General features: G+C 42.4%; 2 protein-coding genes across 9 annotated transcripts in view; one reads left to right on the top strand and one right to left on the bottom strand.

Annotated features, from left to right (window-relative positions):
* Nucleotides 1-7,863, top strand: part of TENM1 (teneurin transmembrane protein 1) — an 828,305-nt gene extending 820,442 nt beyond the window's left edge. For all 8 annotated transcript variants that reach the window (XM_017743128.1, XM_017743129.1, XM_017743123.1 and 5 more), the window contains 2 exons: nucleotides 461-603; nucleotides 2,663-7,863. In XM_017743128.1, coding sequence (XP_017598617.1) covers nucleotides 461-603; nucleotides 2,663-3,421 — 902 coding nt within the window. In that variant the 3' untranslated portion in view covers nucleotides 3,422-7,863. The remainder of the gene's footprint in view (nucleotides 1-460; nucleotides 604-2,662) is intronic.
* A 3,117-nt stretch (nucleotides 7,864-10,980) lies between these two features.
* SH2D1A (SH2 domain containing 1A) lies at nucleotides 10,981-26,956 on the bottom strand. Its single transcript, XM_008640488.2, has 6 exons — nucleotides 26,330-26,956; nucleotides 25,747-25,834; nucleotides 24,114-24,214; nucleotides 14,604-14,667; nucleotides 12,122-12,257; nucleotides 10,981-11,763 (listed from the first exon to the last, which is right to left on the bottom strand). Exons 1-6 carry the CDS (start codon nucleotides 26,419-26,421, stop codon nucleotides 11,723-11,725), a joined length of 522 nt encoding a protein of 173 aa, XP_008638710.2. The 5' UTR covers nucleotides 26,422-26,956; the 3' UTR covers nucleotides 10,981-11,722.
* Nucleotides 26,957-27,414: the final 458 nt, after the last annotated feature.

The following is a 27,414-nucleotide window of genomic DNA, read 5'->3' as shown; positions in this document are numbered from 1 at the left end:
AACCTGTCTCTCATGAAAATAAAACTTTTTCTTGAATTGTGGTATGGATTCAACATTCCGGAAATCTTTTGCATACAAAAAGTCTCTAATCTTAAATCTCTTGAACTCATTTCTTTAATAGATTGCATCTTATGAACCTGATCTGTTTTCTTTAGCATTTATGGTAACCAAGAAAATAATTAATAGCTGCTTCTGTCAGTGCTAAAATTAGGGGAAGAATGGAGGCGGCTTAATTTGAATTTTTTCCATTATAAATAGATAGAAGGAACACTATTGATTTGAGTGTAGCTATGCTTTGTAACCAAATAATTTCTTTGCTACAGTAAATGCTGTAGCTAGTACAGGAAACATAAATTGATGTGAAATCATTTTTTCTGCATAGCTGGAATTTCTGCAGACTACCTTCACTTTTCCTAGGATTTATGTGCCTTTTTGCCAGTATCCTTTTCTTGTTTTGTAGACATTGGAAGTTGGCTAGAGCTGTTTGGTTTCCAGTTGCACAACGTGCTGCCTGGATTCCCAAAACCAGAGATGGAAGCTTTGGGGACAACATATGAACTTCTACAGCTTCAAACAAAAACCCAGGAGTGGGATCCTGGAAAGGTTAGCACACATTCTCTTCAGCTGCTTCTAATACTAAATGAAGGAGTTTTAATAGAAAATATTGGATACCAAGGAAACAGTGTGACTGTATCTTTCAATGTAATAGGCAAGGCAAATTGTTTAAGAACAATAGAAACTTTAATGTTGTCAATCATGTACTGGCATCAGAGTGGAGGAGAGGTTTAAGGAGAAGCTTTTAGCAACACAGTGAAGGAAATTTGTAGCTATTTATAGAGAAAATATCCAAATTTGAGGTGCAGGATAGGCAAAAGAGTAAAAGTGTTTGTGCAAATATTGAAAAAAACAGAGAAATTCTTCTGGAATTAAAAAACTAGAACAGCAGATTTTCATCTTTGTTAGCAAAGATGCCACAAGCACTGGAAAATCACTGAGGGTATAAACAGCTTTACAACTCAGTGTCTTTGCATAATTATTGCGGGAAACAGAAATGCTGCTGTGTATTTGTAAGGGGTCTGTAAATCTTAGCCTTACTCCAGGGCTTATTTTCAGTAACAATGAGCCAGACAGCAGCTATCAGAGTCCAGCAATCAATGTGACTGCAACAGAACCAACTACCAATATTCTGAGCGGGCATTCACATTTCGCATATGAGCACTTGTTGACAAAGAAATATGATTTTGTAAAGATGCCTTTCCTCTATTGTAGTCAGGAAAGGGAAGGAGAAGCATAAATCATTGAGAGTTCACATGCACGTTCCCAGCATTTAAGACAATTACCATCCCCCAAACGCAGAAGGCTGGAGGGTCGGAGCTCATGCCAGATGTAGGAGCATGTCCATGGAAAATTATCACTGGGATGTGAAGCTTTTCCAAGGTACAGAAAAGATGTAGTGATAGGTGTAGTGTTGAAAGACAAAGAGAAGACTAGAGTGAAGTTTCTTCTAGCTTCTACAAGCAGCAAGATCTACAGATGTGACATGCTTGCCTATTGTTCTAGTGTCTCAAGACCTTCATAACCTGCTTTCCTTAAAGAATGGGCTATAAAATTCATTACCATGTGTCTTGGGGTGACTTTATTATGTGTATCCCATATGACTGCCCTACGCCCAGAAATTAATTCTTGTGCCTTTCTATGCATTTAAACTGAGCCTGAGAGGAGGAAGGAAAAACTGAGCAAAACTTTTTCAAAGCAGTTTGCAGCTTGTTCAAGGTCACACAGAACTTTTTTCCAGCTGAGGCAGGGGAGCAAGGAAGCACCCAGCTTGCAGGTTTTTTTTCCAGTCAGCTTTCAGCCAGTTTTTCAGTTTCCTTTTCTCCAGAGAGAGACTGAGAGTTGAACTTTTTTTCTTTCCCTGGAATTCTGGATTTTCTCCCTTTTCTGCTGGACTGCTCCAATATCAGAGCACATCAGGAGAACTTTCCACTGGGCACAGAGGGCCTGGCCCTGGGCCAAGCCCCAGCTCCGAGGAGGCCTAAGGGAGGACTCTAACACTTTCCCAGGTTTTTTCTCCACAGTCAGAAATTTTTATTAATTAGCATTATTTTCCTTTTCCCGTGTGTTTGTTATATAAATAGTTTTTATCTCTTTCACTTTCCTTAGAGGAAAATTTATTTTTTCCCAAACCTAGTGGGGGAGGGATGGTTGAGACCTGCCTTCTCTCAGAGGATAGATTTCTAAATTTGGCCAAACCAGCACACCGTGGTTCTACAGAAGATGTAATTAAACTCACAGGGACTAAGCAGAGCCACGTGAACGGGCATAGCTTTGAGTTCAGGTTTCTCTGAACTGCTAAGGTCTGAAAAACCAGCCATTAGAGTAACAGTTCTAGGGGAGGAAAAATAAAAATAACAAATAGAAAAACAGCATTTGTGCTAAACACATTTCCATTTGTTTCCTAGAAACAAGGAGTCCAAGAGACAGAAAGCACTGCCATAAGTGATTAAAAAGCCTGTGCATATGCCCAGGTTCTGTAGGTGTGCACAATACTTTCCAAAAATGGAAGATCCATTCTAAGGAATTAAGAGACAAGTAGGGTTAGATACAATGATGAATTGCAAGGTACCTTGCCTGCAAACTTGATTGTTATTTTCTTTTCCAGACTATCCTTGGCATTCAATGTGAACTACAAAAGCAACTCCGAAACTTTATCTCCTTGGACCAACTTCCTATGACACCCAGGTACAGTGATAGCAAGTGTTCTGAAGGAGTGAAGCAACTGAGATTTGCAGCTGTTCCTTCAGTATTTGGAAAAGGCATCAAATTCGCTATAAAGGATGGTATAGTGACAGCTGACATTATTGGGGTGGCTAACGAGGATAGCCGGCGCATTGCTGCCATCCTCAACAACGCTCATTACCTGGAGAACCTGCATTTCACCATTGAGGGCCGGGACACCCATTACTTCATCAAGCTGGGCTCTTTGGAAGAAGATTTGGCCCTGATTGGCAGCACCGGAGGGCGCCGCATCCTGGAGAATGGCGTCAACGTGACAGTGTCGCAGATGACATCAGTGATCAACGGCAGGACTAGGCGCTTTGCCGACATCCAGCTCCAGCATGGCGCGCTCTGCTTCAACGTGCGCTACGGAACCACGGTGGAAGAGGAAAAGAACCATGTCCTGGAGGTAGCCAGGCAGCGAGCTGTGGCTCAGGCCTGGACTAAGGAGCAGAGGCGGCTGCAGGAGGGGGAAGAAGGAATTCGAGCGTGGACAGATGGAGAGAAACAGCAGCTTTTAAGCACTGGACGGGTACAAGGCTACGATGGATATTTTGTTTTATCTGTGGAGCAGTATCTCGAACTTTCTGACAGTGCCAATAATATTCACTTCATGAGACAGAGTGAAATAGGCAGAAGGTAACAAAGAAAATCTCTGCCTTTGCATCACCAAAGACTGCCTGTTTTTAAACGTAAAATGGTATATTGTATTGGTTTTTCTAGATCAGAACTCTGTATATATAAATATAGAGGAAAAAACATATCCAACTGCCTTTAAATGTGACAGAAGATGGTATTTTAATATTGTTTGTTAACTCTTTGAGAGATGACAGTGACAATTTTTAGTTCTTGTGTGGCAGTATTCAAAAATTTCAGAAGCAGAGTCCTGCAAGCCGAGCAGCGCGACCTGCGCGCGAGGTGCCTGGGGTGACACCGCACAGCCCTGCAGGGTAGGGGTGAGTGCCACGTGCTCTGCCTTCTCCTAAAGAAACACGACTTTTTTGTTGTTGATTTAATAATTCACCAGTTATTTAAATGGTTACAGAGCCTGATTCTGCAACCTGTATTTACTGGGTGGCTTTTATCCCAGTGAGATCTCCCATAAGTTCGAGGGATTGCATACAGAAACCAGACTGTGTATGGAAACTTCGCAGCTGCTCACCAACCCCACACATGTTCCTCAGAGTTAAGAGCTAAGGGATTTCCTAACCTGGGAAATCTGACTTGGGTTGGCTTCAGTATGTACAAGGATGTCCCCTATGGCCTTTGCTCAGTTGTGGCCGCCCCTCAGCTGCTCCATGCTGAATATCACATTGTGTCCACTCGTGCATGTCAGGCCTCTCTCCCAGGGTTTCCCTCGGCACTGGGATTTACTAGGGTCTGGCAGTACACACACAGCTGCCAGTCTGCTTGGTGGCACCATGTTGGTCAGGCTTCAGCCAGAGATGGGGTAGCTAAAGCAGGCTTAGTGAGCACTGTAGTCTTCAGGAGGCTCTTCCCTGGCATGTGTGTTCCAGGCTGGACTTTAACCCAGTGCTCTGGGGACAACCCAGCTGAGAGCCCTCACAGAGCAGTATCAGGCCATGCAGGATTGGTCCTGTCTCTAGTCACTGGGCCAGGACTTGCCTTCACACAGATGATTTGGAAGTTGCAGTGTTGTTGGGTTTAGGCATCGTGTTCTTTTCATCTCAAATTAATAATCCTGTTGTAGTACTCATTTTTTCGAGTCTGAAGAAGATTGGTGGGTTGGGAGTTGATGAACCTAAGTGTGGGTAGTAAATATGTTGATAAACGTAGAACATTTCGGGGATGACTCTTCACTTTTCAGCTCAATATCTAGAGCACATAGAAAAGCATTATATTGCATGGACAGAAATTTTTATTTCCCAAGGTATCATGCACTACTGGCACAGTTACTTCATAGCAGAGTAGGTGATCCTTCCTCCAGCTTGTCATTTTTAAAAGACCTGGTTATCAGGAGGTGGGGGAGGCACACAGGGAGGGGGGGATGGGCAAGCAGTTTTCCAGAGGGATCTAGAAGTCTTGTTACAGAGCCTGTGTAGCCATAACAGTGAAGTTATTGCACATTTCTTTCAGAACAGACATAGTCAATATATTGAAAAGATTTCTGCTCGTATTTACGGAAGCCAAAAAAGTGCATTCTTTATCTTTTTCCTTTTTTTCCCCCAGTTTTCTTTTTTCCTTTGTTTTTTGGGCAAGTGGAGCAGACTGTACCCAAGTTAGAGATGAGCCTGAATTGGCAGCTGAGACCTGAGCCCCTCCCTGGGGTTTGATCTCAGGTCTCAGCCTCACCCCGTTACCATCTCTTCCCAGATTCCTTTTGCTCCCCTGGGAGCCAGCGCAGCTTTGGGGGGTGCAGGATCAGGCTGAGTAGGAGCCTGGGCGCTGAAATCCTCCTCTGTCCCCAGCCAGGGGGAACTATGGACCAAAATCTGCACATACACCTTGTGATCAGGCTCATCATTAACTAATGTACAGAACAGAGAGCTGGCAATATCCAGGTTTGACAACATCCAGGTTTGACAGCTCAGATTTCTGTAATTTTCCATAAAATCACGGAGAATTTGAATACCTCCACACTAGCCTAAAAATGGACCTTCAAATCCTTGAGCCTCTAATACGCTTTTAATCAATGGAAGAATAATTTATGAATTGTATATAGAGAGTGCATTCATAAATGTGATGATGTATTTTATCACTGATCCAAGATGTCAATATTAGAGTCTATTTTACTTATATTTTAAGTAATTATACTTTTTTGCAATTCAGTAATGAGGATCATTTTCAAACTGCTTTAAATATCCATTATAAACAAATATTTGAAGCTATTAGAGTTACCTTGAACTGTGCATTTCTAGTATGTAATACATATTTAGTTAGCTTGTGCCTTTAGTTTCTTAAAGTTATATTTGTATTATATGCAGGAAATGCACTTTGTATTACCTACAGCTGTGGTTTTTAATACTGCCTTGATTACTGTTGTTCTCATGTTATGCCAAAAGGTCGAAGAGTGAAATGTGTTACAAGTTTGTCTTTGAAAGTAGATTTGGCATTTTCCCATTTCCTGGGTGCGGTCTAATGTACATTTTGAATAATATTTCTTATGAGAATATGGTTTTGTTAAGACTCACGTGACATTACATGGCCCAGTTACAAAAGCAGAAAAAATGCCTTCATCATAACAGTTTCTTAAATTTAGGAAACTAAATATAAATGTCGTGTTGAGATGACAGTGCTCAAGAAATGAGTTATTGCTGAAAGAGCATGGGGGAGATTGAAGTCATATCGTAGCTATACATGGGCCAGCCAGCAGTGATTTGTGAGAACTACATGAACAAATAGCTTTGGACCATCTTGATCATGAACAACCTCAGATGGAGGCAAGGAATATTTAAGTCTCCATTTTTTTTCCTTAGTAGTTAGAGCAATTTCTCAGTGGGTTTTTTGGTGGGTTTGGGTTTTTTTATATAATTCTCCATTTTCTTCCTTTTTTTTTTTAATTTTGTATTTTGCACTATAACCTAGAGACCCAGTTGAGAAAAAAGAAGAACAATCGTGTGGAAATTTTTACTGTTATTTAGATCAGATAATTTGATGCTAGCGTTCTGCACTGCAAACAAGGTTCTGAAAGAGGGAAAAATAATATCAAATAATTAAAAGAAAGTATAAATTAAAATAAAAATTTTAAAAATACACTATTGCACACTATCCTGTAGCAAAGTACCTACCATGAAAAAAACATGCTATATTTTTAATGACAGCTAAACAAATAGTGTGTACAAGTAACATTTCCTTTGCTTTCATATTTATTTAGTAAATCTAGAACATTTCAAAGTTATAAATATATATATATAGATATCTATGTAGAACATAGCCAAATAAATATATATGAACTGGTCAATGTGCAACTGGGTATATACACCTTGGCTCTTTGGTTTAAGCTCTCTCGCATCCCTCAGCTGGGCCCTGGGCAGAGGTGGCCTCATGCCCTGGCCGTGCTCTGGGGTCCCACCCTGCACCCCCTGCCCACAGAGCCCCCGGCAGCGCCCAGGGCTGGGCCAGGGGCAGCAGCTCCTCCAGGGTGAGCGATGGGCACTGTTGGAAGTCAAGGTGCTGTTCCAAAAGGGAAAGTGGTTTAGGCAGAGGAGCTCGTGGTTTAACCGAGCTGAAGGAGACAGGCAGTGCCCCAGCGTGTCCCTGTATCCGGGGCATTTGCCGGGGTGCAGCTGATCCGACGCAGTGACACCCAGGTGACACCAGGCTCAGGCTGTGCCGACAGTCCCAAGGGTTTTCCCATCAAACACTGGCTGTTATTTAAACCTCTCCTTGATAAAAAACATTGCCAGGTTGAAAGCACTCTGACTGCCAGAGGAATCACTTCCAGGCAGAAACTGGGAATGGTGGAGTTGGACTTGCTGTGGATTTGTCTGGGCGTTTGTCACCTGGCATTATTTGTCTAAGGAAACGTGTTTGACAATTTCCAGTTTTTCCTTAGATCTCGTGGTGGACTTTAGCCTTTTAATAAATGTTAGTATATCAGATCGTGTCCTTGACAGTATTTTACTTGTATGAACCATGATAAAACATTAAAATCTTCATACTCTTCTGGCAGAAGTGTCAATAAACAAGAACGAGAAGCATAGCATACGATATATGTCAAAGTAATGTTCCTTTTTAGCTTTCTCATCAACAGTAAAAAATGTTTACAATGTATGCCAAGATCTTCACTTTCTGTCTAACACCAGTTAGAGGTTCTGATCTTACAGAAATTGTGTTATAATGGCCTCAGCCTCGTTGCTAGGAAACAATAGATCCCAATTTTTTTATTCCTGCTCTAACTCCTGTGCTGAATAGTGACTGGATACTGTACAGGTTTATGTTATATGGCTGCAGTTAAATGGTCTGATGCATTTTGCTCTGGGTTTCAGACCAGAAGCATGCATTTTCTACAAGAACATCCCAGCAACACACTGTAAATATTGAAAGTTAATATATTATGTGTCAATATTTGAAAAAGAAAGTACTTTGACTATTTCATTTTTAAAAAATAAAGGTGCAAACTTATGGCGTGTGATGTTGTCTTTGTTTACATCAGTTTACATCAGTATTTGCGATATTCTGGTCATGTCAGTAAAAGGTGCTTCCATAGAGCTAAGTAAGGACTTCAGCCAATCTTGATTGATTCAAAAGTTGGGGACAGGATGTTGCTTAGCAAAATTTAATTTTACGTCTGATTCACCAAAGTTCATGCTTATAACTCTGCAGGTTTCGCTGCTGGTAAAATCCCAGCCAGTTTCTGGGCAAAGGTTATTATATTTCATCAAAGCAAATGTGAGAGGGAAAAAATACTCTGTTAAATGCCTTTGCACTCCTAATAACAGAGTGGGTGAAGTCAATGGTGCTGGTAGTATGAGTAGCAAAGTTTAAGTATCTGCATGTTCTTTAGAGTTCCCTCAAATAGATGAGGATGAATGATTCTGTGTTATCAAAAGTATGTGCCCAGGAAAATAGAACATTAAAAGCCTGGTACATGCAGCAGAGAGGAAGAGCACATGAATGGAGGGGCACAAGGAATGCTTAAGGCTAAAGGAAAGGTTACATGGCAAAAAACCTTGGAGCAGCTGAGCTGGATAAGAACCAAGCAGAAGGGCTGAGGCTGTTCTGGGTGGATGAGAAGGAAGCGATTCCAAAGGGGTGCTCCAGTAGAAAAGGGAAGAAAACCAGCCTGGGAGACTGTATTGATTTAGTGCTGCAGAGGGCTGTCAGAGCCGTAGACAGGGAGCAGGGGAGGGCTTAGTGGAGGCAAAGCCAGAGCTGAAGGAGCATCAGTTGCTGCAGAGGAACAGCATTGCCTTTTTGGGGAGAGGGCCAGAGCAGGGGTAACACAGTGAGCTACAAAGCCACTTGCCAGAGCTGGGGCTGTGGCAGCAAGGGGAGGGGACAGGGTGGGAGGGCTGGCAGGGGAACAGAGCAGCAGCAAGGGGCTGAGCCCAGTGGGGCTGCAGCCTGAAGGAGATGATGGGAAGGAAGCAGCAGGTGATACTGACATCATGTGGGAAGTCATGCCCGCAAAATGCAGCTGCTGCTCTCTGAAAGGATCTGTAGCTCCTCACACCTAAGTCATCGTATGAAATCTATATAATTTCCATATTACTGTTCCCATAACCAAGCATCTACTTGTTATCACAGGCACCATCAGCTTCTCTCTGTTTCCACCTTGTTTAAGCCTACAGCAATTCCAGACCCTTGGGTACCCAAAAGAAACAAATACAAGCCTCTGTCTTAATAATTTACCTCAGAAACTGAAAAGACATTCTCAGCTTTAAACAGAAATGGCATCTTCTAGAGTATTTTATGTCTTTTTCAAAAGAACAATGCATTTCTGGAGTCAACCATAGTCAAACCAGTTATCCTCAGCTCACTGCACCGCAGAGCGGGTGAGCAGCTGCTGCTTGTGTGCTGCGGGTTTGCCACATGCAGCCTCAGCCTCAAGTCAATAGGACAGTTCTGTAGGAAACAGCCCCTGGGTAAGGTTCTTCCCACTGCATGCATCCCTACCACTGTGCAATCATCTGCCAGGGATGGTTTCCAGGCACACCTGTTCCTGCTCCCAGGAGAGGCCAGGTGAACGAGAGGTTTAGACCCAGCAGTCAGAAAGCAGAAGAGCTCCCCGGGAAGGCTGGGGCTGCATGCACATACTGCCAGCACCCAGCAGCTCAGCAGGCTTTGGGGAAGCATGGTTTTCAGGAGCACAAAGCTGGAGAGGAGCTGCCAGGGACCAGATGTCACAGGCTCACAGCAAGCCGGGAGGAGAAGGGAAAGATTCAATGGGCACAAGTGACAGCAAACCAGCCACTGCATTTGCTGAGTTATGTAACGATAAAAAAAACCAGCCTTTAAATATTTTATTAAAGAGGAAATCATGCTGGATCTGCCACTGTAGGGCACTGTATTAAGGTAAGACTAATTTCAACCAATGAGCACATGTACAAAGAAGGCAGAGCAACATGTACATGCTGTGTAAAATATGATGGGACAGTTCACCATAGATGAAATTTGACCTTCAATTAGACAGAGTAGTGAGCTGAAAATGTCACAACCACAACTTTGCAACAGTGTTGCCCACTAGTCCCTGTTAAGACTGGGATGTTCATTTATTGTATGTATTCCTATTGCCAGTTTACAAGAAACTTGTGCTTCACAGAAAATCTTTTTTTGCTTGCACTGTCTCACACACACATTCTCTCTCACAAACACAGAGGGGGTAAAAAGGTAAACCATTCAGCCTTATCAAATGTTGCATGGAGCATCCCCACCTTGCTGAATCCTGGACTTTGCAGGCCACTTAGTTCTGTCACTGTTCACATCCAACTTGCCTTTAGTGAGGTGAAAACAAGGCAGGTGTGGGGCCTCTTACTGTGCCACTAAGCTGCAGGTGGCTGTGTCTGGTGAAATTCAGTTAGTTTTGTTCTCCCTGAGCCTGTAGCCTGGCATTTCTGGGAAAAGCCTCTTTCTCTCTTAGGAAATACTATCAGCCTTCCAAGATCTGCAGAAGAGACAAGTATAGGCATAAAACAAAACCAGAGCAACACAAAGGTGCCTATACAATGTTAAAGGGTTGTTTTTTTGTAATTACACATATTTTTGTAGTCCATTTGCAATCACTGTTAGTCATGTGCTTTGGAAGGGAGCATGTGAGACTCGCATTCTTTTAGTAGTCAGGACCATTTGTGTTTGTTGCAGCATGACAATTGGTGGCACAAACCAGCCAGCTGGACCAGATGCATCCCCCTTGCACACAAACAAGGCTGGGCCCTAGCTGGGTTCCCTCCCAAAGCCCACAGGAACTCACACAAGCCTACCTGGCAAAAACCCACGTAGAGGCAGTCTGGACTGTGGACTGCAGGGCAACACAGCCCTACCTCCTCAAACACAGCCCCATCCCCTCAAACAAGAGGGCCATAGGCCACCCAGTCTGTTCAAAAGTGTTTCCTACTGTCTGCCGATCCATTAGCACAGTGTCATTGCACTTGTTCCCCCCCAGGTGCAAAAGGCATGTACTCTGAGTTCTCCAGCAGCCTCTTGCTAACCCTGCACAGCTGATGGGTCCTGTAGATTCAAACCTCTCCTCCAGGAGCCCAGCAGCAGCATGGAAACACAGATAGGAAAAGAGAGAAAAGCTGTCATGCAAAAATAATTTATTTTTTTAACTTGTATGCAAGGATGGCTTGTTTCAAGTACAGGGAACACCTTAAAGCAAAGAACAAGGCTTTCCACTTCACTGGGTGTTCTCGGTTACTCTGTGCATTATTTAAGCTCTTGGTCATTGCAAAAATGACAGATTTTGTTACAGGGCAGAGCAACTGGTTCGGTGGGAAATCAGTTAATGGGGATCCTCAGGGTGTCACTTGAGGATATCTTTAGGAACTGTATGAATGACAAACACAGCCCACCCAAGGCAAGGACACTTTAATGCAAACAATTCTCCTAAGGTTATAAAAGGAGACTTGCCCGACTCTGCATAAATGCCAACCAGAACAAAGCAAAGCAAGATCCAAAGGCAAGAAATGTAAAACTAATAACTAATTATTAATTAAGAGCTAATCTTGAAGGGAAAAAATATTTTTTACTTGACAGTACAAGGGGGAAAAAAAGACATGAAGGATTTAGCAGTTCATGGTTTTTTATCCTCTCTTAGGAAAAAACAAAATTAAACCAAAAATTATCCCACCCTAAGTTCAAAGTATTCCGAAACTTAAATTTCAACATCTTGAGCAATAAATTCTATGAAATACACATTTCTGCAAATGTTACAAGAAAACTCACAGAGTTGTATTTACTATCATATAAATCATTCTGTTTTAAAGCATGGATTAGAGGAGATGCTGGAAGATGTGTTTATGTCACACTTGTGGAGACATCCTCATGATGGCTGCAGGTGGAAGTCATAGCCTTCATTCCTCCCTAAGAGAAATAATCACAAATATATGAACAGATGCACACTGCAAGAAAATGGACAGTCCAGAAGGCTCAGACTCCCATGAGCGAGGGTGCTGGTGAGGGAAGGCAGCCATTGCTGCCACAGCACTCAGGAATACACATTAAAAATCCATTTTCTTATCACATTGACAGGCTCTGTCTGTAATGAGCACCTGAGTGACAGCATTTCAAATGACATGATAGCAAAATTAGGGCACATTTTTGGCAATGTCACTCTGCTGGCAAGTTCAGGTCAAATATACAAGTAAGTCTGAGATCTCTGTCCCTGCCACTGTGGAGGCTCTGCTCAGCTGTAGCCAAGGTTTCCTCCCCCCACCGGTACCTGGGCAGTAGCTGGCTTTCATATCATTGACAACTGGGTTCTGCAGGGGTGTCACAATGCCTTGGTTGGGTTTCTGGAAGGCCAGAATGAGGTTCTGCACTTTCCGAAAGAGCCTCCGGTGGACCCCAGGCGCTGTCTGCAAAGCCAAAGGGGGAGAGCTGAGAAGGGGTGCTGGGTGCCCAGTGCCTGTGCTGGCACACAGGCCTTGTCCTCAGAAATGCACACAGCTCCCAGGGAAGGAGCCAGCCATGGATGTGAACCCCCTTATGTGCCAATTCAAGATGACTCAATGAGCTGCACTGCTCTCCACTTTCCCAGGGGCATCTCAGTCTTCCTACATTGAGCAGTTTCCAGAAGCGTGGCAATAGAAAGTTGGAAGAGATTTTTTAATTGCTACAAGAGAAACGCACACTAATTACCCACACTCACCTGCCACACTAATTAGGCAAACTTACAGGTGACCTTTTGCTGTTTCTGACCCTGACTTATTGCAGCCAGTAATTTAACCTCCTTAGCAGTAACTTCCTAGCCTGTATCAGTAAGACAGTTCCATCCTAGAAACACCAGTAAGAAAACCTAGGGAGCAACCTGGGCTTACTGCAGAAAGGGAGTCCTCACACCACTGAATTCCAGCAAGGACACAGCCTCTTTGCAAACCCTTCTTGGAGCATTCAATGCTGGCTTATATGTTCATTGAGCATTCCTGTCTACCTCTTGTACAAAGACAGTAGCCAAATGTTACCTATTTATTAAAAGTGGGAGTCTTTCTATCTCTCTACATTAGCAACTTTTCAAACAGTATGAAATGAAACTATGTGTGCTTTTAATCAAGAATCCAATGTTTGTGTTAAATCCTTCAGGGCATTCTTGTAATAACTCCTCCTCATCAAAGTCAAGGGAGGACAAGCATAGGTCCTGCCAGCATAGTCCCACTCAAGGGACACTGCTCTCACCCAGCAGCTGTGAGCTAAATCCAGCCTCCCTGGCACCAGCTGGAGTCTTCACACTGGCTGGGATTTCACCAGCACTGCTTTAAGTTCTCTGCATCATCCTTGAAAGATGGGTGTGATCTGAGTTTGCTCAGAGATTAACCAGCCATAGGGAAGGAAGCAGAAACAGGAAAGGACCAGCTGCATCTGGAGTCTCTTTTGGCCTTGGAGGCACATACCATGGGGATAAGTTGGACAGGCTGCTGTGTCTAACAGCTGAGGCCAGCATGGTCTTAGCAACATTTACTTAAATGTTTCTGTTCCTTAAGAGAAGGGTTGGTATAATGGATCTGTAACTGGGACCTTCTCCTGCAGAGGATGTACAGAGAAGCCTGGGCCTTCAGCACACCTATGGTGTGAAACTCAAGTAAGGTTTAATACAGCCAAGGAAAGCCCAAAAGCCACACACAGAGAGCCAGTGGAGGTCACAGGCCAGACATTGTAGCAGGTCCATGTAACACCAGAAAAACCTCACTGTAGATGCTGATGTCACCTGGGGCTAAAGGAGGCTGCAGCCTCAATCAGGGAATTACCTTCCACAGATGGAGGTCCCTGGCATCCTGGAATCCTTTCACAGATGCCAGTGCTTACCTTGGCATGATGGGTGCACCGTCATCCTCACCCTGTCCTGAAAAACTTCTGTCCTGGGCACTACAAATCCTAACCCTTACAGGGTGCTCCTGATGTGTTATAGAAAGAATTACTGGGCACTGTTCCCAAGGGTCACACAGATAATTACCTACTCCACAGTAATGTCAGTCACTTCCACCCCGTGATTTGTTGAGGGTAACCCCAAGAACCAGTTTTGTCTTCCAGAATCACTTCTAGTATACTAATGGCCGAGGAATTATGCCTGTCTAGAAATTATATAATATTTGTAATAAATGTCCATTAACATACAAACAGAAAGCTAATTATGAATTAACACACAGAGTGCATCCAAAGAACAAAAAATTTATAAAATAAATAGAGATTAATATCCCAATTCCATCAACCTAAATGTTGTCTGTATTATAAGTAATGTTTTCCTGCACCCAAATTACCAGTTTCTTGTCAGATGGGGGAAAATATATTTTGTATCAAGTTTTGGCTACCCTATATATATTTCACACTAATGATGAATTAATCTGGATTAATGAATTAAAACAGTGTACATTGAAAATTATTTCTTCAGTATTCTGACATTGGTGGTACATAGGATAGAAGGAAACAGATTGTGCTTGTCAAATTATACAACCACAATATTTTTGCCATTTAAAATGATGCAAAATGATGCACTATGGCATTATGCAACAGCTGAAATGAAACAGAAAATTAATTTATGAGTTCTAGATGGTCAGAAATGGCACCAAGACATGCTACTGATGGATGCACTCTAGATCAATTACCATCAATGAAAATCAGAATAGGCAGAAACATGAATAATTTGAATAAATTGCATTAAATATATAATCAAACAGGATGTAGAAACTTTCAGAAAGGAAAGTACACACCTCAGCACTCCAAGATCCAGTTTCTGTCTGGGACACTCTGTAGGTATAAACATAACCCTGATGCCTGTGAAAAAAAAAAATATCAACAGGTATTTATTATTCATTTGTCCTGACAGTTTTCAAAAGAATTACACTGTTATGTGACAGTCAGCTGACTTCTAGCTGGCTAAAGGTTAGCTGACTCTCACATTAAAAAGTTAGTCTCTGCTAACTTTTCCTTGAAAATAAATTCACCTCTAAAGGCTCTAGGTAGCTAAAAACCCCCCTGGCCAGATGCAGCGTTAAACCTACTGGGTTCTTTTGGGATGAGAGGGATTGGTCTGACTCAGATCTAGTTTAGCAGTATTCAGTTATTTTAGGTTAAATGGTGCTACTTTCATTCCTTCCTCAGCATTTTTATAAATTTTTTCAGTGACCTCCTTTCACTGACACACAGCAGAAACATTTTCCCGGCAAAAAGAGAAGGTGTATTATTGACAGGTGGCATTACTGTTCTGCGATTCATTCAAATGCAGATGTTAATAAAAGCAATGTCATAACTGTAATTTATTTGGGAAGCTATACCCACAAAAAAGGAGTTAAACAATTACTCTTTGCTTTGCCCGTATGTTCCCAACTTTCAAATACTGATAAAAGAGGCATGTAAGACTGTGGAATCTTCCTTCCTTTAAAATCTGAGTCTTTGGGGAATAAGGAGCCATATACTAATAACAAGGCACAACTCATGCCAAAGTCACTCTTGCTTCTCTCATGAACCCATTTACATGGTAGATTACTACACTAATATCCAAAAATTTAGCTCAGAATCAATTTATAGCAGCTCCATGGGTACAACATTAGTTTAGATGATATCAGATAAGAAAGATTGTATTGAGTTCAAGAAGCATTTGGACAATGTTCTCAGGCACATGGTGTGAATCTGGGGCTGTTCTGAGCAGTGCCAGCACTCAATGATCCTGGTGGGTCCCTTCTAACTCGGCGTATTCTATGATTCTATGCTTCTATTTCACACTACATAGATTTACATGAACACACAGCAGGATTTTAGGGACCATTCCTTATTTGACCATCAATTCTTTTTCTTAAGAAGGCAGAAATATACTGTATTTCTTTCCAATTATGCATGGCATTATAGCAGTTACTCTGAAATATGAGAAACCATCAATGACACAGATATTGTATGATTGCAATTATTTATGCTCTGTGTCATGGCTCCTGGATAAATTCCTGTTTAAAAGTCATTACAGCAACCTTTGCAAAGTGGTGTCTGGTATAATTTGCCCAAGCAGGAAGTCTTTAAGAGCTGCCACTCTGCTATAACCCCACGAAGTGGGAGCAAAATGCCTGTGGAGATTTGTGAGCTCTGCCCCCACCACTCAACTGCCATTGTGATTAGGCACGGAGGTGAAGGACACAAAGCCATTCCCTTCCATCCAGGCTGCTGCAGGGACAAGCTCCCTGTGCACAGCTGAGACACTGCCCTCCTCTCCTTGAGTATGGGAATGTGCCTGATGCTACCCCACAATCCCACCACAACATCATCCACCTCTTCATGTCTACCAAGGGAGCCTTTTCCCCAGACTTTCTATACATCACCAGACAGACATGAAAAGCAGCTGGCCATGCTCACTTCGTGGAAACCTAAGGAGGAAAACAGCCATCATTGCTTTTCCCCTCTGCTTTCCCCAGCAAGCCGCAGTCCATCAGGGATTTGGACCTCGCGAAGAGATGTGAAGAATCTGATATGGCTGCAGGAGGAGGGAAGAATTTGGAACGGCTTTCCTGTCCATGCCATGGCACCATGGTCAGTGGTGTTTGAAGCCAGAGCTCAAGCCCAGCTGTTAAAAGCACATCCCTCTAAGCCACTAGATTATATACGTTCATGTTCAGGGAAAGCAGTGTCTCCCTTTAGGGCCCTCAGACAGTCCTGTACCATCATGTTCTTTCTTAAAGACTGAGAGCTGTGCGTGTGTCATCAGCTTTTCATGATAATATGAAGTTCACATTAATCTTTTCTTAAAAATCACAAGGAGCTTTCTTGTACCTAAGTATGTAGAATACCAGCCAATATATGGTTACTGAAATGAGGATTTTACAGGCAATAATGTACTGGGAAATACTAAACAGTTCCTGGCATTTTGTTTTGACACTTTACCGTGTCTGGGTTCCTACATTGTTCCATCTCTTTGAAGTGGGTATTTAACCTTCTCTGCACTGATTTTTTTTAAAAGCCTCAAACCCACCGGAATCAGTATCTATACGTCTAAAACTCATGATCTTGCCTTCTGTTTTCAATACTACCCTGTGCACAAGGGTATGAGTAACCTGGTCTAATGGGTGGCATCCCTGCCCACGTCAGGGCAGTTGGAACTAGATGATTAGATGAACCGGATGAACTAGAGGAGATTTAAAGTCCCTTCCAACCCAAGACATTTCATGATTCTATGATTCTACTACCCCTGCTTGGTTCTTGGTTTACCCAAAAGAATTCCAGCTGCTTCAGTCTCTTTAAAATCTGATTTTTACACAAATAGCACAGTTGTCTGGAAAGCTGCCATTTGTTGTTTCTTTCATTGTTTTTCTACGTAAGAGATTGTATGAGTTGAAGGGGTTGAGGGGCTTCAGTGCTGTTCTGACTCTGAACTGCCTGTTGGCTCTCAGCACTCTGCCAGAAAGGTTTGATAAGCAGAACAAATTGAAAAATAGAGGTCAGATAAAGTAATATTCAGTATTGAAGTATGGTGAGATACAAGATAGGCACCTATCCTGCATTTTTCCAAAAATTACACTGTAAAATATTTCAGCTGAACACGGGGAAAGCACAAAGGATAGCTCAGATTAAAAGCCCATGAGGTTCTGAAAAAGGAACAAGAATTTGGGAAAAGGGATGCTTTGAGCACAGTGTGGAGAATGGGAGGAGTATGACATTGTTATCACAGCCTCATGAGGGACAAATGAGAGCTCTCCACTCTCCTGGCAAATGTTCATGTTTTTCCCAGAGAAGGAAAGACTGAAAGGTCTGAGGCGATTTTACTGTGCTTAAGTTGAAAAACACAACATTATCATCTGTTATTGGCTCTGAAACCACCAGGAAAGCGAGCCACTGTGTAGATGGGAGATGACCTGGACATCCACATCTGGTTCTTCAAAGGAAATGCACAAAGGAAGGGGGATGTGTTTTGTTAAGAGGGTGAACAGCCAGGTCTTCCCATCAAACTACTTTCCATTGGGACCTTGGTTTCCACAAGGAAAGCAAGTTTCAGCTCTTGTGATAAGTACTCTCCCAATGAACATGATCTTATCAAAACTTTCTGTCATACAGCAGGAACTTAACTTCATTACCACTTCAAAGAGTTTTTTACCTTCCATTTACAAGTGATATGATTTTTGGCCAAGTTTACTGCTACATGTGCAGCACTGCTACAGCCTCCCATGAGAAAAGTTTTTATGATTTAATCTACCTAACGTTAACTAAGATCAGTGTGGGCTGAAGGAAGGTCAAAGTGTTTTTCTCAAAAGAAAAATTAAATGCACAAATTAAAATTGAGATTGTAGAGGACATTACCTTCCAAAGAGTAAAGCGTGTAACTCTGGGCAAAAGCAGGTGAAAAAGTTCATTTACTGAAGCTTAAGTCACAGGAAATGAGAATTCCCCAGCTAACATGAGAGGACAGCTCAATTTTCTACGTTTTACTCTCTTCAGGGCAGAAAAAACACTCCTAGAGCGACACAATGTTCCTATATATGGTGTGATCTCAGAGAGCACTCTCAGTGACACTGGTGTACCATCACATCTTGGAGGAGGACCAGTTCATGACACCCAGGTAAAGATTCAGTGAAGGACTCTCCCATCCCTTCACCTGTCCCAGGGACAGACATAGCCTCACTCACAACAGCTCCTCTCTCCTGTCAGTGAAGCTCAAGGGACAGAGCAATCATGAATTAACATCTTGATGAATTAAACTCTATAAATTTTTGTTCATAGGCAAAAAAATGCCAAAATGCTGATGGGGGGAAGCAGAAAAGAGCCATTGCTGTAAGGACGATATCAGATAGCACTTATGAAAGAGTGCTTTGGTCACCACTGAGATATTTTTATGACATTTCACTTTTTTTTTTGTCTCCATAAGGAAAGATATGTTATACCAGCTGGGAACTGCACTAACACAGTCTCTATTTTAATACCTTCCCTTGGAAAACTTTGTCGAAGGAAGACCTAGAAAAAGTTGCCATTACAGGGACCAGTCCACTTTATGTTATAGGCTTTTTTTCTTCATACCCAGAAAATTCCTCCCAAAGAGTTACCAAGACATCATTCACAGATGACATACTGAAACACCATCTGTCTACCTGTCCTCTCCATTCCTCCTTTTCAGCTGTGATCAGACCTGTTAAAGCTGCATTTACTTTAAGAGGTGAATAATTACAATCTTCTGCACCATTAAAATGGCCTGAGGACATTAGACACATGCTGCAGATTAAAATTAACCATGACATTTCAGCTGCATGGTATACTTTAAAATAATTTCCAAATATTTTGCATCTCAATTAGGAAATTTTATTAAACTAATTTTTCTATCCATTTCTGAGCCCAAAATTGAACAAATAAAAAGGGAGAAAGACAGGGAGACAAGGGAAAGCCGTGCCAGCAATAAATTACATCAATTTCTTCCTCTTACATATCTTTCTCTTCAGATGTCATTGCATTATGTCAATCAGCTCTTCTTACCTGGTATATTTACAACCTGACCTTACCTTGGAATTTCGCTTTACAATGTAGTTTAAGAACCAGACCATGGTGTGGCCCAAAAACAGTGGTTCTGAACATTATACAGCCCAGAGTCAGTTTCTTAATAACTTTGCCAAGTTTTAGCATCTCAGACTGAAATTTCATTTCATAGGGGTTTGTGTCACCCTTATTTTAGGGATGGAGAATGCGAAAGGGAACATGTTAGGCAAAACAGTGCTTTTCCCATGTTAAAAAAAATAATCTTCTAATTGTCAGAGGAGGAGGTGCCCAGTTTTCAGAGTAAGACATAAAATTTGTTTGAAAGAAGGTATATATCTTGCAGTCTCTGAAATCAGTAGTGCCTTCCTAGGCTGCAAGAGAGGCACTCTCTGAAGGTTGTCAGCAGTTGCAGCATCACCATGTCTGGGCTGGCTGTACCAAGGGCACTCAGCTAAGCAGTGTCCAGGATCTCAAATGTATGTGCGTGGCCTGGCCTAGATTAGTGAGATAAAACCAGAAGCTGATTTAGTAATGGGGCATCTTGGACAGGAAGTGTGGGACTGGGTGGGATGGATGTGGATGGAAAGAAAAGGGAACCATGCCAAGTGGGCAAGGAAACAGCAATGAAAATTAAAGCCCTGACAGAAAGACTACATGAGTAAGGAAGGGGATCTACAGAGGTAAAGTATGAGAGGGCTTGAACTGGGAGCAGCACAAAATGCTGGAACAGCCAGGAACAGAAGATGGGTGTTTTGGAAGCCAAAGCTGTATGAAACAAGGAAACAGACCTCAACAATGCAAGCAAAATCAGCAAGTTGTGCAGAAAAACATTTGGTAGCCTCAGAATCCCTTCCCATTGCCCTCACACTGGGAACCCAAAGCTAGAGGGTACTGCAGACCTGAGTCACCTTTCTCTTCCGTGAAACAGAGTTAAACTCTTCATCTCTCAAGCAGAGACAATGCTTAGAAACCACTTAATGCTATGGAGATGAGTACGACACTGCTCTGAAGAGGAGCCCTGCCGGGGCGCTTGCGGGGAACTCCATGCATTTGGAGCGGGGGTCAATGGCATGGAGAAGATGAGCACAGGAGGTCAGGTTGGAGCCACTTCTGCACTATCATAGGTGTTTGATGTAGGTGCAGATCAGCTCCTGAATGCCCAGAGGGACCAACTTCAGGCAGCTTCCTGGTGGGCAAACCTGCACAGGAAATGTGGATGATGGCATGGGCACAACAGGAGCTACAGAGGTGGGAGATGGCTCCCACAAAGCCAAAACTCTTGAATTTAGGGGAATACACAACAGTGCCTTGGAGCCTTCAATCTTCTCCTCACTCTCTCCTGGAATTTGTATTTTCTGATTGACAAACAGCCTGGTTCCCTCCTTATTTAGGTCCCACCTATACAATCAAAGTACAGCAACTTAGAAATTACTACCCATCAGCTAACTCAAGCTGAAGAAGTAGTGTTCACATTGAGATGATGTGCAAGATAAAGCTCTATGTCTGCAAGAGTGAATAAAATAGGTTAAACTGGTGTTTACAACATCTGAAAAGCCCAACAGAGTGACTGTAGCCTGACTCACAGCAGCTCTTGAGTTAGCATTTATGTCACTGATTTCTGTCACTGAGTCCTATATCAACACTTCTTGTGGGAAAAATTTACCCTCAATACAGCATCAGTAACACATATTAACTTGCTGTAATGCAGTAGCACTATAAAGAAAACACATTATCTTGTTTTTCTCTTCTGAAATTAACAAAACCTTAAAAGAGAAAGTTAAATCTTGTGAAATGGCTCTGAATTTATGCAGAGATTTCTGTGGAAGATTGTCGGTATCTTCACCACTTCAACACTCCTAACCATCTGAAGAAATGCTGCTGATTTACCTAAAGAGCAAGTGTGTAGCCTTTCTGAGCAGGGTTTGTGTCAGTCTGGTACAAGGAGATTCCAGACAAAAGCAATAAGTCAAAGAGGAATTTCTTCAAATTCAGAAATAAAGTAAGAATTTATTCAAATCTGAGATGCTAAGCAGATGGATATTACTTTGTGACAGACCAATAACTTAACCTTCCACTAAGCTTCATCGATTCCATGATTCAGGCTGTCTACCCTTCCAAGAAAAGCCATTAGAGTATGTGATGGTCATTAGCCAAGTTATGCTCTGCAAAGACAACACTCACTCTGGTTATCAGGCACCTGAAATACTCACCTCAGTAAAATTTACCATTGTGCTATAGAAGACTTTTTTCAAAGCTGAAAACTGTGTGTGATATTTACAACAGCAACGTTGAATTGAGGGTTCTATTGTTCAAAATTACATTTTAACTGATAATGACTATTGTGTGCAATGTTACAAAAAATGCAATTATTCTGCCATTTCTATCAAAAATATTTCATAGGAAAGAAAGGACATGCTAAGCTGAAGCTGGCTTGTGATCCTGTATTACACCTTCATGCTGTACAGCTGATGTATCTGCCGCATCAGAAAGTTTCAGCACGTTGCCTTGAACTTGTGCACCGTGGTTACAGTGACAGAAAAAATAGCACACGTAAAATCTGATAGGACTGCAGCCTATCCCTGTTGCCATTACTGTTGCTTCAAGAGCTCTAAACAGCTTTCAATTCCAGCTTTGATTATTCTCCACAAATTGAATGCAGCAGAGTACACAAGCAGCTGGTTTCAAACAAATCATCTGAACATACACTTTGACAAGCACGTCATGTTTGTCTTACTTAAAGCTCTGAAACAACTACTAACATTCTCAGTATTTTCAAGTATATGAATTTTAAAACCCAAACTACAAATGCTTTATCTTTGCCAATTCAGGCATGAGCTGCTTGTTTCTGCATGTGTGCTCATATATCTGTGAAGGAACATGGGGCTTTTGGTACTCTCAGGCATCTTATTTATACATTTTTCAGGCAGGGTTTAAGAGGCTGCCCCTCAGAGTAGTCACCATTAGTGTGTCCCGTGTCCCCCATTGACTTCATTAGGAGCTGTGAGCACAGAGGATTTCTGAGGGTGCTAAAAATGTCAAACGGGGCATTGAGCAAAGAGGAAACCAGACCAGTAAAGAAAGCTCCCTGGAACAATCAGATTTGATATTAAAACCCTGGTGTACTGTGTGTAGTGTCTAACTTGTTTATGGGTAAAACGTGTATGTTTTATAAAGTATATACATTTCTTCTAGTCCAGTTTTCAGGAACAGCAAAAATCTTGCTTTTCAATGCAAGTCCAAAAATTTCCGGGAAAAGATTGTGTACCTCTTTTGACATATTCACAACATCCTTAAAGTATATATTATCAATTCAATAATGATATTCATACAAGGAAGATCTGGGAGCATCTGGTATTAAAATCTTTGCCAAATTCCGAAAGCAGCACCTCTGTTTGCAAGAGCCCTGGAGCACACAATTGAAAATCAAAACCTTCCTACTCTTCCATGCATAGTTTAATTGTGGTCTTAAAATCTTTTTGAAAGTGAGTCCTTTGTGCTTTGCCGCAGTCATACCAAGAAAATGTTCATTGTCTCTTTGAAGGCTTTCAGGCACACCATGTGCACACCCCATCTTCAGAAAGTGGAAAGCAGCATTCAGGGGAGATAAATCAGTAGCGCAGGAGAAACAAAGAAGAGAGAAAGCAGAGTTTTCTAGATGAATGCTCCAACAGGGCCCTGCCTGCTGCAGTTACCCACCTCTATAGGTCAGGTTTTATGCTACTACCTGTCTCTTTTATGCTTGCCCTGTAAAATCAGCGTCAGTCACAAGGGATTCATGAAGTCTTGACTCTTCTCCTTTTTAAAGGTCAGGGCTCCACTTTTTAATTGGAAAAGCAAAAGGTGAATGAGCCTGACCATGAACACTGCAGTCCTTATTGTATGCCTTAAGAGGCTCAAAGCCTGCTAAAATATGTCAGGGCTTTTTGGAGGTGCTTCAGGGCGAGGGTGTGGTGGTGATTGTGGCATTACAAATTTATGCATTTTCTTGGGAAAAGGAGACTTTATTTGAGCATAAGCAATGCAGTGAAATCACAGGGCCTGACAATTACTGTACCTGGAGCTGGAGTTGCAGAGCAGCTACCAATGTGAGTTCAAGCAGATGATACCATTGTCATCCAAATATATGCTTAATTGCTCTTCTGATAAATATTTCTTTTATCTGTGTCAGAACTGTGCCTTATAATTCCCCTGTGATGGAAAAAGGAACCCTAAGAAGGGTTAGACCTGGGAAGCTGCAGGGCTTTATATTTGTTTTGGTTTGTTTTACTTCTCCAGGGAAGTGGAGGGAGAGGGGAAAGAAGACAGACTAAACACATCTTGATTTTGAAAAACTAGACTATTTTTCTCTTTTTGTTTTCTAAGGGCAATAGAAACACTATTAGCAGAATAAAACAGATACACTTCCATTAGAAATTGTCATTAGGAACATGCAAAATGTTTTGTTTAGCTCAGATACTTATTGCAATATATCTAATGGCTGATCAGCCTTATTTCCCATGCTTCAAAATCACTTCATTACTTCCAGTAAATTCATCTTTTGTCTGATCTTCATATGTCTAGATATTCCTATAGTGATCATCAGAATGGATTCTAAACCAAAATGTAAATTGCTTTGTTATTCCTAATAATTTCCATTATGTATTTATTTAGAATGAAGTATTTTAAAAAGTAGATAAGTACTTATTTTTTCTTTATTTTTCTTTTTCTTACAGAATGAATACAGCAACTGCACATTTCCCTCAGTTTTTACCAGAGCTCCCCTGCACATGCATGTTTTTTACCTTGTTCCATCTCTGCCCATGATGTCCAGACTCGAATTCGGACACGTTATGTCCATTGGCTTTCTCTCATGCCTTCCTTTCCTTCTCCTCCAGTCTCTCCACTAAAGTGCTCTGCTTTTGCAAACTTTGCCTGTCAAAGCACTTCTCTAGTTTATAGCCCACATTTCTTCAAACTGTCATTGCTATCTCAGTGTGGGATCCTTTCCTGGTATCTTTATGAAAACTGTCTCCATAGTTATTGTGTGATATGCTGTTTACCATATCTGCTACTTCTTACGTAATTATTTGAACTGAATATTAAGAAGTGTTGGAACCAAGGCTTAATTCTATCATTCTTCAGCTGTCTTTTTTTCTGTATCAGTTCATACGCATCGTAACATTTTTCATTTAAATTGTATCTGGATTTATCCAAGATGCTGTTGCAAATTTCCTTTATAGAATAACTATTAAGGATTTGTGTTCTGTAAAAAGCCTGCTTAACTTTCACCATTAATTTTTTTTTTTTTTTTTACCCTTTTGTTTGGCATATATATGTTTAAATGCAACATACCATGAAGACACGAATGGCCCATAATTCCTGGAAGCAATTCAGTAGCGTTCTGTTTCTTACTGAAGTATCTTTTCCTCCAAAGATTGTGGAGCTTCACAGTTAGAAATGCTTTCATTTCTTCCTATTTTCATTTTCCGTATTTTATTTCATTCATGAAATTTCTTTTGAAGGGCATAAATTACTACTAATATACAAAAAATCCTAACTGATTCTGTACAACCGAAAGACCTTGTTACATACCTACATACTGATTTAGACTGATGGTGGGCTAATTCTGATATTCTCTATCTTATTCAGCATTGTAACACTCTTTATGACCCTTTCTCTAATGCCTTAGTGTTTCACTCGCACTGAATGACTTCTAAGGGTGATATATCCCCATTTCCTCTGATAGTTATTTAGAAGAGATTCTGCTTTTATTGCCTATTCCCATCACAGGAATCATAGCACTCCTTACCTCTTGGTATGTCTATTCCATTATCATTTAACTCAAGATGCTTCTTATTTCCCTTTTTTCAGCTTGCTGTTAAGGTATTTGTTAGCAGGAGCACCTATCTCGGTTCACCTGATTTCACGAGAGAAGAAAAAATACTGCCACAAAGATTTTCCCTGAGAAGAGGATTGTGTAATTTCGGATTGCCTATAACCTCCTTGCACGTCTCCATTTACTGGTCTATAACAGGAAGATAATTATGCTCACTCGGGGCTTAATTACATATTGTCAGAAATGTATTCAAGGGATTTGGGTAAAACCTGACTTAGGACCCTTCTTTCTCTTGGGATTTTGCCAGGTACCTGAGTTCCCTGTTAGCTGATTTCATGATGGACCTAAAGGGGTTTTCTCTTGCATTCCTTCTCCTACTGAAGTAAGGCATAAGTGTCTCGATAGACACATCTTTGTTTTTCTGATGCAACGGTATAGTGTCACCAGGACCTCCAAGAACTTTGCCAACAGTAGGGTAATTAAATTTCCTCATTAAAATAAAGTCCCAGGGTAACCTTTACCCTCTCTCTGACGGACTATCCCATCAGATCTCTCCCTTTTCACCCTATCTGATGAAATATTACCACCTAGTTCTTTACCATCAGTATTTCATGTGCGTTACAGGTAGTTTGCTCCAAGCCTCGTGGCTTGTGAGACAGGCCACAAGCTTGTGGGACTGAGAGCATCCTGAACAAAGGCACATGCTGGATGGCAGCACTCCATGTTACCTTTCCCAATGACAGGGACACTGGGGATGCAGCTGAGCACACCCATGGGCACACTAGAGAAGCAGAAGAGCACAGGCAGAAAGCAAGAGGATTATCCAGCACAAAGAGGCCATACACACCATCCTGAGCTAAGTTGCCTGGCATTTCTCCATGGCACCTTGCTTGTCTTTCACATGTTCCTGCCTGCTTTCTCCTTACGGTTTTTTGCCGGTAGGAAGTGTGGGCTCTGCCAGGCAGAACCTGCTCCTCTTTGCTTTGCAAAGGACCCCACACCACTTATTGCACTCCTCTGCCTTAAGTAAAGGTGAAGGAGCCAAAAGTCTCACTCATGTAAGCCGATGGTAACATCAGAACATATTTTGTTGTGGGGGCACCCCATATTGTGGAAGGAAATGCTGGAAATCAGCTGCCAGCTGAGCAGCCCCTCCCAGGCCCCTGCCCTCGGCTCCCATACTCAGGTCCCCCCCCCCCCGCCCCCGCTCCCAGCGCCAGCCTCTCGCCGGCCTCGCGGGTGATGGCCCCGTGGTAGACAGGCACTGTGTCCATGCCGGGGCCGTCTCCCGCCGCAGCTGCTCTCCCTGTACTTGGCGTTTCCTCCAACAGTGCCTCAGCCGTGTGCTCCCCTCAGCCTCCCCGTCTTGGTGGCAGATGTAAACAGGATGTGTTCACACCTCTGAAGCCTCTGCACAGGGTGAGACAGCACTGAGGGAAGAGTGAGGAACGAACACAGAATTTTTGTGGGTTTTTTTTCCTTTGCCCCTTTCTGTTTTCCTTTTACGTAGGCCATACCATACTCACACCATCACAGCTCTCCTGCAGAGGTGTCGTTTCACATCCACCCTCAGCCATGTGGCTCCTGCTCAGCAGGGATGGGACTGATGAGGCACACAATGGCCAGGGGGCCAATGGCTGCCCTGGCTGGCACAGGGAGGGCAGGACCAGGGCACTGCTGTCAGCGGCTGTGCCAGGCAGTTCTCTCTTCTGGTGTTAACCCAAGGGGATTATTATCCCAAGCAGGGATTAATTTTTAACCTCTTGTTTTTAAAATCCCCAAGGAGACTAGAGGAAATCATCTGACCTCATTGTCACTGTCCCACCAGACTACTCACCTCAGGCTTCAGGTGCAAGCACAGCCACCGCTCCGCAGCGGCTGCTCCAGTGCTCACAGACACTGGACCCAGCTAATTCACCTCATGAGGGGTTGTTTTCAAAGCCTTTGTTGCTGTTTAATCACTGTTAATGCCGGAGTGGTCATTAGTCCCACTTGGAGGCAGGCAACAACCTTGGCACATGCAGGGAGATCCCTCACATTTTCCCAGATGCCATCAGTGCCAATGCTGCCTTCATGTGGGGCATGAGCTGGCATCCAAAATCCAGAGCCATGTCTGAAAGAGCCATTTCTCTTCACCTGTTGTGGCTGAAGATATTTCCTCAGTACACTTGTCAATTGAATGCTCCCACATGCACGTGCGAGTCTGTTTGCAAACAAGCTGTCAATGTGCTTTATACCCCCACAGATACTTCCACCCCACAGATATT

Source organism: Corvus brachyrhynchos, unplaced genomic scaffold (assembly GCF_000691975.1).
Source record: "Corvus brachyrhynchos isolate BGI_N302 unplaced genomic scaffold, ASM69197v1 scaffold398, whole genome shotgun sequence".
Taxonomy (NCBI): domain Eukaryota; kingdom Metazoa; phylum Chordata; class Aves; order Passeriformes; family Corvidae; genus Corvus; species Corvus brachyrhynchos.
This window is presented reverse-complemented; position numbering and strand designations above follow the sequence as displayed.